The 13,013-nt window shown below is 37.1% G+C and overlaps 2 protein-coding genes across 2 annotated transcripts; both read right to left on the bottom strand.

Moving 5' to 3' along the window:
- Window positions 1–2,041: 2,041 nt before the first annotated feature.
- On the bottom strand, window positions 2,042–5,158 carry LOC136275474 (uncharacterized). Its single transcript, XM_066084815.1, has one exon. It carries the CDS (start codon window positions 5,156–5,158, stop codon window positions 2,042–2,044), a length of 3,117 nt encoding a protein of 1,038 aa, XP_065940887.1.
- A 1,770-nt stretch (window positions 5,159–6,928) lies between these two features.
- Window positions 6,929–8,744, bottom strand: LOC136273792 (uncharacterized). The gene is made up of 2 exons (XM_066079323.1): window positions 8,648–8,744; window positions 6,929–8,364 (listed from the first exon to the last, which is right to left on the bottom strand). Exon 2 carries the CDS (start codon window positions 8,246–8,248, stop codon window positions 6,929–6,931), a length of 1,320 nt encoding a protein of 439 aa, XP_065935395.1. The 5' UTR covers window positions 8,249–8,364; window positions 8,648–8,744.
- Between the last annotated feature and the right edge of the window lie 4,269 nt (window positions 8,745–13,013).

Raw genomic sequence — 13,013 nt, 5'->3', positions numbered from 1 at the left:
ATGAACCGTGCTAACGAACTACATATTTCTAGTGGAATTATGTCAGAATACTACATTTGCTGCTGAAATCACATATCTAAAACCTTACCTTAATGATGGAATCATTCGACTACGGGGAAGAGTACGTACGTACTGGAGAGAGATGCTGTATCAAATGAACTAATCATAATCCATTGGAAAACCCATCTAGCTTGCCTTCTTGTTCAACAATGTCATGAAACTATTAAACATCTGGGGAGACATTTGACGGAAGGATTTGTTCCTTTATCTGGATATTTGGTAATTGGAGGGTAAAAATTGATCTCACCAATCATACATTCTTGTGTAATCTGCGAAAAACTTAGACGTGAATAAGAACATCAAAAGATGGGAAATCTTTCGGAATTTTGTAAAAGTCCATCCCCTCCATTTACCTATGTAGGCGTGGACCGTGGGAGATCACCACACGTAAGACGAGGGGCAGATCAGTGAACATTAAATGTTGGGGAATTTTATTCACATGCCTTACATGTGGTACCTTGCATATTGTACAATTAAAAGAGATGTCATCACCTACTTTTATCAATGCTTTGAGAAGAATTGCAGCCATCCGGGAAAATTCCGTTCTGATAGAGGGACAAATTTTGTTGGTAGCACAGATGATCTAGGGAATGCTGCAGCCAATGTAGAAAGTTTGTCGTTGAAAACTTTTCTTATTAACAATGGATGTACTTGGATCTATTACCCTCCCCATTCTTCCCATACGGGATGAGTGTGGGAGAGGATGATTGATTGGAATGACGCGACGCATATTGGACTCTATGTTCCTTAAGGAACCACAGAAAAATGGTACCCATGAAGTATTGAACACCTCATGGCGGAAGTTGCAGCAATCATAAACAGCCGACATATAGTACCTGTATCAACCGGTATCAACAGACCCATCTCAACCGTCGGTGTTATCTACATACACTCTATTAACACAGAAGACCGAATTGGACGTTGGACCTTTTGAACATTTCGATTTGAAGGACATGTATAAATCTCATTGGAAATATGTCCAGATCTTGGCGTACCAATTCTGGAAAAACTGGCATTCCCAATATATACAGTTGTTGCAGTATAGACGGAAATGGATAGACCCTCGAACCAACCGTGCTGAAAGCGATGTCAAACTATTAAAAAACCAAGACTCTCCAAGAAATTAATGGCCGATGGGTATCGTACAGTGTGTCTTCCCGAGTGAAGACGGACCACTCTAAAAAAAGTTTTACTTAGTGTTTAGTCAGTAATACAAAACATCCCAAAGATTCTGTATCTTCAATTTATTCAACATAAACACGTCTGGAAACAGACACCAGGCCCCAGGGCCATAAAACTTAGACGAGCTTACTTATGATCTAAGTCTCACTTTTACAAAAGGATTATATAGTGGAAAAGTGAGACTGAGATCAAAAGTGAGCTCGTCTAAGTTTTATGGCCCCGGGGCCAGTCCTTTTGTGGGACATTCTGTGAAAGCTGGAAAATTATACCAACAATAAATGAACTGTTCATATACCAAAATAATACATAAATATAAAATCATCATATGATATCATACATATCAAAATTTTACATAAAGGAATTGAGTTTTACTGTTTATAGTTCTATATAAAAGGCCTAGAAAATCTGCACTGAAAATAGCATGATACTAAAAATAGCGAGATCGTTAATTACAGATATAAACGAAAATTCTTTCTTATTACTGACACATTATGAAAATTAACACCAGCATAAACTATTTATAATGTTTTAAACTTACATGGTTGCCTATTAAAATAACTCAGGATGAAAATTGTTGATGGGACTTGTGTCCGAAACTCGTGCTTAAAACACCGGAAGTATATAATAGAAAAACAAAAATCAGCATGGGGAGAAAATATAATTCCGGAAAAAATACAATGACACAACACTCCCCGTCTGATATGATAATATCACCCTTTTACTTAAACACGATCAAAATATTAATTAACCAAAAATTCACAATAACATGAAGTTTCACTTAACTTCAACGAATTTTTAACTAAATCAAGTTCTCCTGTTCTTTTGGTACAAGAAGCACGACTTCCGTTGCTGGACGCCTGTAGATCTTCCTCTCTGGGCCCACGCGAACTTCAATGGTGCGGACACGCGAGTCATCACTATGGTGTGTCTTCTCTATTATACCCATTGGCCAGTCATTTCGATGCAAAGTGTTGTCCCGAAGGAGGACAAGGTCACCTTCCGTCAGATTTCTCTCATCCTTCTGCCACTTTTTTCTCTGTTGAAGTGAAGATAAGTATTCCATTTTCCATCTCTTCCAAAAGCAATTTGAAAGGTACTGTACACAGCGCCATTGGTTTTTGTGTAGATCTTTCTGGGAAAACTCCTCAAGGTTGAAAGAGTCCACAGTATGGGTTGTCTTCAAGGTCAGCAAAGTCGCTGGAGAAAGAGGATAAGGTTCCTGAGGATCATAGAAGATTCCAGCCAGTGGACGAGCGTTAATGATGGAAGATACCTCAGCCATTAGAGTTACCAGTACTTCATGAGTAAGGCGTGTGACTTTGGCATCCAGGAGCAGAGAGTTCAAGATCTTCCTCGCAACGCCAATTAATCGCTCCCAAGATCCGCCCATACGAGATGCATGTGGGGGATTGAACTTCCACTGAATTCCCTTTTTCTTCATGAAATTAGAGAGAATGTTATCATTTACATCAATAACACTAGCATTCAGTTCCTTCACAGCTCCAACAAAGTTGGTTCCACAGTCTGAGCATATCACCCGTACTTCTCCTCTCAGTGCAACAAAACGGCGTAATGCGTTAACAAAACTGGAAGAGCTCATCTCTTCTAACACCTCAATATGAACCGCTCGAATGACCAAACAGGTAAATATAACTGCCCATCTTTTAGCTTGCGCCTTCACTCCTCTGGTATTTCTAGTAACTACACCCCAGGGTCCGAAAACATCTACTCCAACAAATGAAAATGGTGGGGCAGGTTGAAGACGAACTTCCGCAAGGTCGGCCATTTTAGGTTGCTGCTGTTTTCCTCTAAGTTTCTTACAGATCACACACCTTCGCAAGTAAGAGTTCACTTGACGACGACACCCGATGATCCAATACCCCGCACTACGTATTGCACCCTCTGTGAACAAACGACCCTGATGTTTTACTTCTTTGTGAAAATGATCTATGAGCAGAGTTGCAACGTGACTCTTCTTGGGAATAATGATTGGATTCTTTTCCTGGGTGGTCAGGTTCGAACGGCGAAGTCGTCCTCCAATTCTCAATAATCCAATGTCGTCAAGGTAAGGGTCGAGGTCATAAATGGGACTCGTTTTAAGCACAGTCTGTCCAGATTTTAAGGCGAAAATCTCTTCCAGGAAAGCCTCATGTTGAATGACGTGAATGATCAGAAGTTCAGCAGCTCTCAAGGTAAGTGGATTTTTGTCCTCTCCATTTTTACGTTTGTGTAGTAAGTTCCATCTAACAACTTTCTGAATCAGCAATATTGCCTGAGTGAGTTTACTCCAGGTTGAGAATTTCTCAAAACGATGCGACCCTAAATTGCAGCATGGTTGCACTTCCATCTTGCAAGATTTGACTTCTGAATCATCATCAAATTCTTCTCCACATAGTTGTGGTTCCTGATCATTATTCCACAATTCATGCGTTACATGTGGTCCATTTAACCATAAGCTATTCTGCAAGTCTTTCACTTGCACTGAGCGAGTGCCTTCATCAGCTGGATTCAACTTTGTGGAAATGTAGTGCCAGTCTTCAGGTTCACTTAGTCTGCGAATCTTATCCACACGGTTTGCTACATACGTGAAGAATCGTTTTGACTCATTTTTAATGTAACCTATAACAACTCTACTGTCAGTAAAAAAGGAAACATTGTCAAATTTAATGTCAATTTCTCTAGTAATAAGATCATACAGTTCAACAGCTAAAACAGCTGCACAGAGTTCCAGCCGCGGTATGGTGTGTCCATGCTTTGGGGCTAGCTTGGTTTTTCCCATAATGAATCCAAGTCGTTGTTCTGTTCCGTAACCCAGTTTCACATAAGCGACTGCAGCAATAGCCATTGTAGACGCGTCAGAGAAAACCAGAAGTTCTGTACTATGTGCTTGGCTTATCGGTACTCCTCCATAAGTACGCGGTACACAAAGCATTTCAAGACCTGACAATGATGACCTCCTCGCATTCCATCTTTGGATAAAATCAGGCGGGAATGGCTCATCCCAATCCAAACCACTGGTCATGGCCTCTCTGAGAATTGCTTTTCCTGCAATTGTCACTGGGGCTACGAATCCAAGAGGATCAAACAGACTATTGCTAGAAGAGAGGACACCACGTCTAGTGAAGGGTTTCTCTCCTATGTTTACTTTAAAGGTAAAGAAGTCCTCTTGAAGATTCGAGCAAACGCCCAGACTTCTTTGTGTTGGAAGATCATCAGCCAAGAATTCCGAATTCTTCAGGTCTTTAGCTAAATCTTGATGATCAAATGCAGCTAGTACTTCCTTGGAGTTGGAGGTTATCTTGTGAAGACGTAGGTGACCGTGTTCCTCCAGAGCTCTCTTTGTCCGTTGAAGTAACGATACTGCTTCTTCTGTGGTTGCATGTGAAGACAGTGCGTCATCTACATAAAAGTTAAAATGAACAAATTTCTTCATATCTTTGCCATACTTTTCTTCCGCAATGCCAGCTGTTTTTCTTAAGCCGTAAGTCGCCACTGCAGGGGAGGGACTGTTTCCAAAAACATGTACTTTCATCTGGTAGTCAACTAGGGGTTTTTCAAAATCATTGTCCTTGTGCCAGATGAATCTCAAATATCTCCTGTGATCTGCATCAACCATAAAACAATAAAACATTTGCTCAATGTCAGCCATAATTGCAATAGATTCTCGACGAAACCGCAGCAAAAATCCATACAGGTTATTCATCAAATCAGGTCCACTTAATAGTACATCATTAAGGGACAGTCCATCACACTTTGCCGACGAGTCAAATACTCCTCTGATTTTATCTTTCTTCTGTGGGTGGTATACCCCGAACAGAGGTAAATACCAACATTCAGTTTCAGGGGTCAAGGGCGGTGCTTGCTCCACATGACCAGCTTCAAACAAATTCTTCATAAATTCATGAAAGTGCATCATCTTCGTAGGGTTCCTTTGAAGGCTCCTATCCAGACTAAGAGCTCGATCCATCGCTTGTTGTCGATTAGTAGGGAGAGCAGGGCGTGGTTCTTTGAAAGGTAAGGGAACAGTCCAGTGTCCCGATGAATCCTTTTATCCATTATTTTCAGGAAAGCTCGATCTTCGACTGACAACGATGGTCGATTGTCCTCACTTGTGCGTTTGAATATTGAATTGTTCTCCACACACTATGAAATATGTATTTTCTGATCACAAGGTATAAAAAAACCAACAGGGGTTTCTTCAGATTGAGAACATATCATAGTTTTCATAACATCAATAGATGATGGTGTATGCATTCCATCTAGGCATGCTTCTCCGATAATTACCCATCCCAATGGTAGTTGTTGAGCATAAGGTTGAGAGGAAGTACCTCTTATCTGGTCAAGAACGTGGTGTGCTCTTAAAAGATCCCTGCCTATAAGTAGTAATATGTTTGCCGAATCATCTATGGGTGGGATCAAGTCCGCTATTTTTGAGAGATGGGGGTGATAAATGGCAACTTCACGAGTTGGTATCTCATGTCGGTTATTAGGGATAGCATCACACTCGATCAACGTAGGTAAATCAAATGTTGTTTGTCCGTCCAATGAGCTGATAACAAATCCATGAGACCTTCTACCACTGACTATAGAGGATCCACTACAGGTAGACAGTTTGTATGATTCGCATGATGTGTTCAGATCAAAAATTTCAAACAGTTCAGGTTTAGCCAGAGACTTGTTGCTTTGTTCATCAAGTATGGCGTACACACTAAGTGGTGGATGTTGACTGTGCTTGTGATGAATACTGATGAGCACAATTTTAGCACATGACTTGCCTTTGAAATTGCCACAGACTTCTGTGCACACAGCGTTAACCTGTTAAACGGGATCTGTGTTAGTATTAGGATGCGGCAATGATGTTCTGTCATAGCTCGATCTCTCCCCGCCATACGCCTGTACGGGTCTGTTAGTGTTATTGTGCATAGCAGCACAATGATATCTGCTACCACAAGTGTCACACTTCACATACACATGACAGTTATTTGACAAATGTTTGCCGTCACAACACTTGTTTTCTTAAGATGTCCTTCTTTTCACCGATGCTCTTTGAACGAAAGGCATTACAATCACTGGTAAGGTGGTGGGAATTGTGAATCGCACAGCGTATCCTTTCATTTTCTTCTGTTACACTAGTTTTGTTGGATGTAACGGTTTGTCTGTGAAATTGTCTGTTAGATTTGGTTTGTGACGCTGAGTTGCTCTGTGATGCAAATCGTTGTGATGTTTTCCTTTGAGGTACATTGTCAAAGTCAAAACCAGGGTCATTAATGACGTATGCCATATCCTGTACGAAGGTGCAAAACATACTGAATGGAGGGTACACTACGTCATTGTTTCTTTTGAAGAGAATAGCTTTGTCGCGCCACTTGTTTTGGTAGTTCCGAGGAAATTTGTGAATAACTGGGTTTACTCCATCAGCTGTGTCGAAGTAGCTCATGGTTTGACAGTACTTTGGGTCATCCTTTACGGCACTTATTTCGTTCAAGGTATCGGACAGACGAAAATAGTCCAACTTGTTGTTGAAGTCAAATTTCTCGATTACATCATTTAACTTGTTCTTCAGGGCCTTTGTGATTCTGTCCGGGCTGCCATAATAGGAATCCAATCTTTCCCATGCTCTTTTGATCGCAAGAGATGAGTCACTAGTGTTAGAGTTCTTGATACTCTTCACCTGTTCATAAGGCTGTCATTTAAGGTTGTGTATCATAAGGTCAAGTTCCACGGATGGTGAGGCATCAATCTCCTTCATCACTTCCTTGAATGTATTCTTCCATGCCAAGTAGAACTCTGAATCTCCAACGAAGGGCTTCACTCGTTCAAGAATAAAGCTTTTCTTAGTTAAAAAGTTTGACATGTCCATCACAGCTTGATTGAGTACAGGACTTGTGTGTGAATTAAGAGCATTAGGATTTGATGTACAACTTCCTTCAAAAGGCTGGGCAGATGGATTAAGTCTTTTGTCTGGCACAGAGTCTGAGTTAACAGTATCTTTGGAAGTTGTCTGTACATATGTATTTTCAGCTGAGAATTGTTCTTGAAGGTGTCTATTCACTTGAGGTGACATTTCTGCTTTCACAAGATTACCGGTTATCGACTCGTTGTTATCCGGTTGAAATGGAGGTGGGGAAGACACATCTGGAAACACTGGCAGAGTTCTTGTCACATAAGGGGTCCTTACTGGTGCTACGTGTTCTGGTTCTGGTGTCAACAGTCTGTTGTTGTCGTTTCCAATTTTCTCAACATTCAAACTCTGATTCACCACATAACGATTCGTGTGTGAGGTTGTCCAATCACTGTGTTCACTATCATTGTCCAAGCTTTCTTGAAATTCCTCCTCAAGAATTTTCACACTAAGTTCAGCCAATTCTGTGTCCTCTTCAGCCTTTACACGTAACAGCTGGCTCTCTGTTATAGCTTTCTGCACAAGGGCCTCGGCTTCTACCTTTGCTCTTTGACGCATGAGGTCACTTTCTCTGTCGACAAACTCCAGTTTTTTTCGTGCCAATTCAGCCTTTATTTTCTGATGAACATATAGGTCGGAGACTGTACTCGATGAATGTGATCTTGATGACTTGTGTACTGATTTAACTGACCTTGACTTTCTCGAGGGAGTTTTCTTCGAGTTGGCGATATTCTCAGTCTTTAGAACTGGAGGTTGTTTTTCTGTTATTAATTTCTCGCCTGAATTAAGAGCTTCTTTCACTTTGAATTGTATACTTGTGTAGATAGGCATATGAGACTGCAGTTCCATATGACTGTCTTCAGTATTTGTTCTGTTAAGGTATTCACAAAATACATCATGGATTCTAACATACTCTAAAAAGTCTCTCTTTATGAGTTCCTGTGTTAATTTCAATGTGTCCTGATTTTCTGTCTGGTCAATGATGAGGATATTTTCATCAATAAGTGTGTGTAAACGTGCTAATTTTATAGAATACCTCTGCACTTCATCTTCAAAATATCCCTGTCCTTTCTCTGTGAGTTTCCTGGTAGTCCTTGGGTCCATCTTTCACTGTTTAGTCAGTAATACAAAACATCCCAAAGATTCTGTATCTTCAATTTATTCAACATAAACACGTCTGGAAACAGACACCAGTCCTTTTGTGGGACATTCTGTGAAAGCTGGAAAATTATACCAACAATAAATGAACTGTTCATATACCAAAATAATACATAGTTATCAAATCATCATATGATATCATACATATCAAAATTTTACATAAAGGAATTGAGTTTTACTGTTTATAGTTCTATATAAAAGGCCTAGAAAATCTGCACTGAAAATAGCATGATACTAAAAATAGCGAGATCGTTAATTACAGATATAAACGAAAATTCTTTCTTATTACTGACACATTATGAAAATTAACACCAGCATAAACTATTTATAATGTTTTAAACTTACATGGTTGCCTATTAAAATAACTCAGGATGAAAATTGTTGATGGGACTTGTGTCCGAAACTCGTGCTTAAAACACCGGAAGTATATAATAGAAAAACAACAAGTGAAAAGCTGTCAATGTGACAGCAAACCGGGTTTTCTTTTATGTAAACTATATCCATAATCCATGTCAACCCTTATCCAGTGAAATGGAGTACCCTACATGTATATGCAACATTTTGCCAAAAAATGACTAAGTTCAAAAGCTAGTATTTTTTTCATAAATATCGGAAATCAAAATCCTAGCAATATGCACACCTCTGATATATGTACAATTGATCTGCAAAAGAACAACTTCCTATCTTGAGAACTGTAGGAGGAGTTATCCGTACAATGAGGGTACCCTATATGCAATATTTTGCCAAAAAATGACTAAGTTCAAAAGCTAATATTTTTTCGATAAATTATCGGAAATCAAAATCCTAGCAATATGCACACCTCTGATATATGTACAATTGATCTGCAAAAGAACAACTTCCTATCTTGAGAACTGTAGGAGGAGTTATCCGTACAATGAGGGTACCCTATATACAATATTTTGCCAAAAAATGACTAAGTTCAAAAGCTGGTATTTTTTCGATAAATTATTGGAAATCAAAATCCTAGCAATATGCACACCTCTGATATATGTACAATTGATCTGCAAAAGAACGACTTCCTATCTTGAAAACTGTAGGAGGAGTTATCCGTACAATGAGGGTACCCTATATGCAATATTTTGCCAAAAAATGACTAAGTTCAAAAGCTGGTATTTTTTCGATAAATTATCGGAAATCAAAATCCTAGCAATATGCACACCTCTGATATATGTACAATTGATCTGCAAAAGAACAACTTCCTATCTTGAAAACTGTAGGAGGAGTTATCCGTACAATGAGGGTACCCTTTATGCAATATTTTGCCAAAAAATGACCAAGTTCAAAAGCTGGTATTTTTTCGATAAATTATCGGAAATCAAAATCCTAGCAATATGCACACCTCTGATATATGTACAATTGATCTGCAAAAGAACAACTTCCTATCTTGAAAACTGTAGGAGGAGTTATCCGTACAATGAGGGTACCCTTTTGGCAGCCGCCCGCCCGCCCGCCCGCCCGCCCGCCATTTTCACCATTTTAATAACCGGATTTTTCCGTTGGAAAACCCGGTTAAAAATCAGCATGGGGAGAAAATATAATTCCGGAAAAAATACAATGACACAACACTTAGTAATCATTTCTTACTTAAAATCATATTAATAAGTAATAGGTAATTACTTAACATTTACTTACAAATTTAAAACAATTACTGAACTTCATGTCAATTACTAAATAAAAATATTTTACTTACATTTACTTAATGTGTAGAAATGTTTTACTTAGTAATTCCTTTTTACTGATTATTGTTATGAAAAAAGGGACAATCATTTACTAAAAACAAAACATGATTTACTAAGTAATTCCTTTACTGATATTTGTTATGATAAGGAACTATCATATACTTAACATGATTTACTAAGTAATTCCTTTACTGATATTTATTATGATAAAGAACTATCATATACTTAAAGCAAAAAAAAAGACTTACTATATAAGTATATTATGAATTATATAATTCTAAGATAGTCTCAATAAAAATTTCTACTATTATAAAATAAAACTTTAATCGCATGATGTTTCATTATATAAAAGGCAAAATGACCCCCCCCCCCTCCAGACCCCACGTATTACGTGAACACCAACCTGTCTGTTCTTTTGTTATGCTATATTCTTTTTTCCTACGATCAAATATCAGTTATCTTATATTGGAGTGTCTGAACCGCTTGATGTTGAATCATAAAGATTGAAGAATTTTTTCGTAGGCTGTTCAGTGTTTGTTTCTACTTTTACTTTTGTTTCAATGTTAAGCTACGCGCGCGCTGATTGGTCGATCAATAGCTTACCGCCAATTTTCACATTCGATGCTGCCATGTTGTCTGCCATCACTGAGATGGTAAAATGAATGAAAATAAGGGAATAAGGTTGTGCACAATGTAAAAGAATGATTGTCAATGGAGTGTTTACTTTTGGAATATCCACGGCTAAACAGAGGACGAATATAAGTGAATGAATCGAGTCTCAACACCCAAGGCCACTGCTTGCACCATCTCATGCATGATCATGAGCACGTTTTTGAAAAAGTAAGTGAAGTAATGAAAATATATTCGTTGAATGGCAGTTTAAACAGTAATTGGAATATAAAACGAAAGACTGTGATCTTTTATAATGAGTTTACACTGGCGTCGGAAGCAGATTGAAAGTGGGGGGGGGGGATAAACTAATCCTCAGAAAATTGAGGAAAAAAAAACTAATTCCCAAAATCATGGAAATCCTTATTACCCATAACATCAAATTCCTAATCCGTGGAGGGGGGGGGGGTGCTAGTATGCCATTTCAAGGTAAATTTAGGAACAATTATCATTGCTAAGAGAAAAAGTGGGGGCTGAACCCTCTATGATGAATAGGTCTATCTTTGCAAAAAGAGGGGGGGGGGGGGGCAAAGCCCCCCCCCCCCCTCCCCCGGTTCCGACGCTTATGGTTTAACAGTTTAAGGCCGCCCCTATGACTATGCCGGGTGTCAAATCAAGCAAAACGCTCGTTATTGTCATCATTGTGATGCATGAACAAATAATTTAAATTCAGAATTTATTTAAACAACGCCAAATTAAATGAATTATCATTATATAGTGTATAAGTACATTTTATATGACTTACATTTTTATTGCTTAAATAAAAGAATTCATGTTCTACTCACATAGTCAGAGTTAGTAGTGCAAATTTGTAGCTATATTGATTAAAAGATCAGTAGATGGAATAAGTATATATATGATAGACTGAACCTGCTATTTAAATTTGAAAAAAAATTGTGCTTATATGAAATCCATTTATCTTCCCAATAGGTGTCTGCCCTGGTGACCGGGTTACACAGACCTAAAGAAAACCTTGCATTAACAACTAACTCACTGATTTTATGATCAAATGATGCGAACAAAAACGAGTCAAACCAGAATTTGTGTAAGACTACGTAGAGAAGCATATAAACAACAGTGCTGAAGTCTGACCATTCCATTCTGGACATTTTTGTGATATTCGGCTATTTGTGTGATATTGTTTATGTGTGATTGTTTACAATGTACATATAGTTGCAATGCAACATAAAAATGCAATGTTGATGTATGTTATACAACTAATATTTTGGTTGTTGTGAAGGAAACGAGAGAATTTCCTTTCAAGTGTATACAAAAATGTGAAATACAATTTTTCTATCCAATATTTTTTTTTTCAGTAAAGCTTTAAATTGCAATTATTTCCAACTGATTTTCTATATACTGTAGCTTTTTTAAAGAACTTTCTTATCTGGAAAATTAATTGCAATGCTTATGATTGCTTGAAGTAATTACTGTTTTCTCTCAAGTGCACATTTGTTGTAAATCCAAGCTAGTCAAATTAGAAACCTTGTACACATAACATTTTGTTAGCCAGTTTATTTATATGTGTTATGGTATTACAGATTTATTGATTTACACAGTTGTCTGGTGGTTTTTTTCCCTAAAAGTTTCTTAGTTCACAGTTATCAGCAAGTGCAAGGAAACATAATTTTAGACGTTCAATTTTTAAAAAACAATGTTATATAATATTTGGAGAATAATATGTCTACAACAAGTAAAAAACAAATGGGTAAACCATATTGGTATGAAATAAGTAAATTATTTAGATATAAAGATAAGTATTGCTATAACTTATTTAGAGAATATTTTAAAGTAATTTAGTTTGATTACTTGAAATGAGAATTATATTGAGTAAATAAATAACAAGTATTTATATACATTTTGGTAATTGCAAAAAAAAGTAAATAGTGAGTAATAAATTTGTCTACTACAAGTAATTAAATTACCTATAACAAACCATATTAGATAAACTAATGAAAATAAATGAATTTAATTACTTGAATGAGAATTATATTGAGTAAATAAAAAACATATTTATATACATTTTAGTAATTGCAAAAAAGTAAATAGTCTACTACAAGTAGTTAAATTACTTATAACAAAATGATTTTGGTTACTTAAAATAAGTATTAATTGAGTAAATAAATAATCAATCTGTATATACATTTAAGTAATTGCAGAAATGATGAGTAAAATAAATCATAAGTAATTGTATTAGTGGTATTTACTAATTACGATTCCAATTACTAAACGAAATTGCCTTTAACTTGCTATTCTGACTAATTGTATTACTTAATATTTATATTTTTTCTTAATTCAAAATCTTATTTTAAAAATGTATAGTAAAACCTTTTTTTAGAGTG

Source organism: Magallana gigas, chromosome 1 (assembly GCF_963853765.1).
Source record: "Magallana gigas chromosome 1, xbMagGiga1.1, whole genome shotgun sequence".
NCBI lineage: Eukaryota > Metazoa > Mollusca > Bivalvia > Ostreida > Ostreidae > Magallana > Magallana gigas.
Note: the sequence above shows the minus strand (reverse complement) of the source record. Positions and strands in the feature narration are given on the sequence as shown.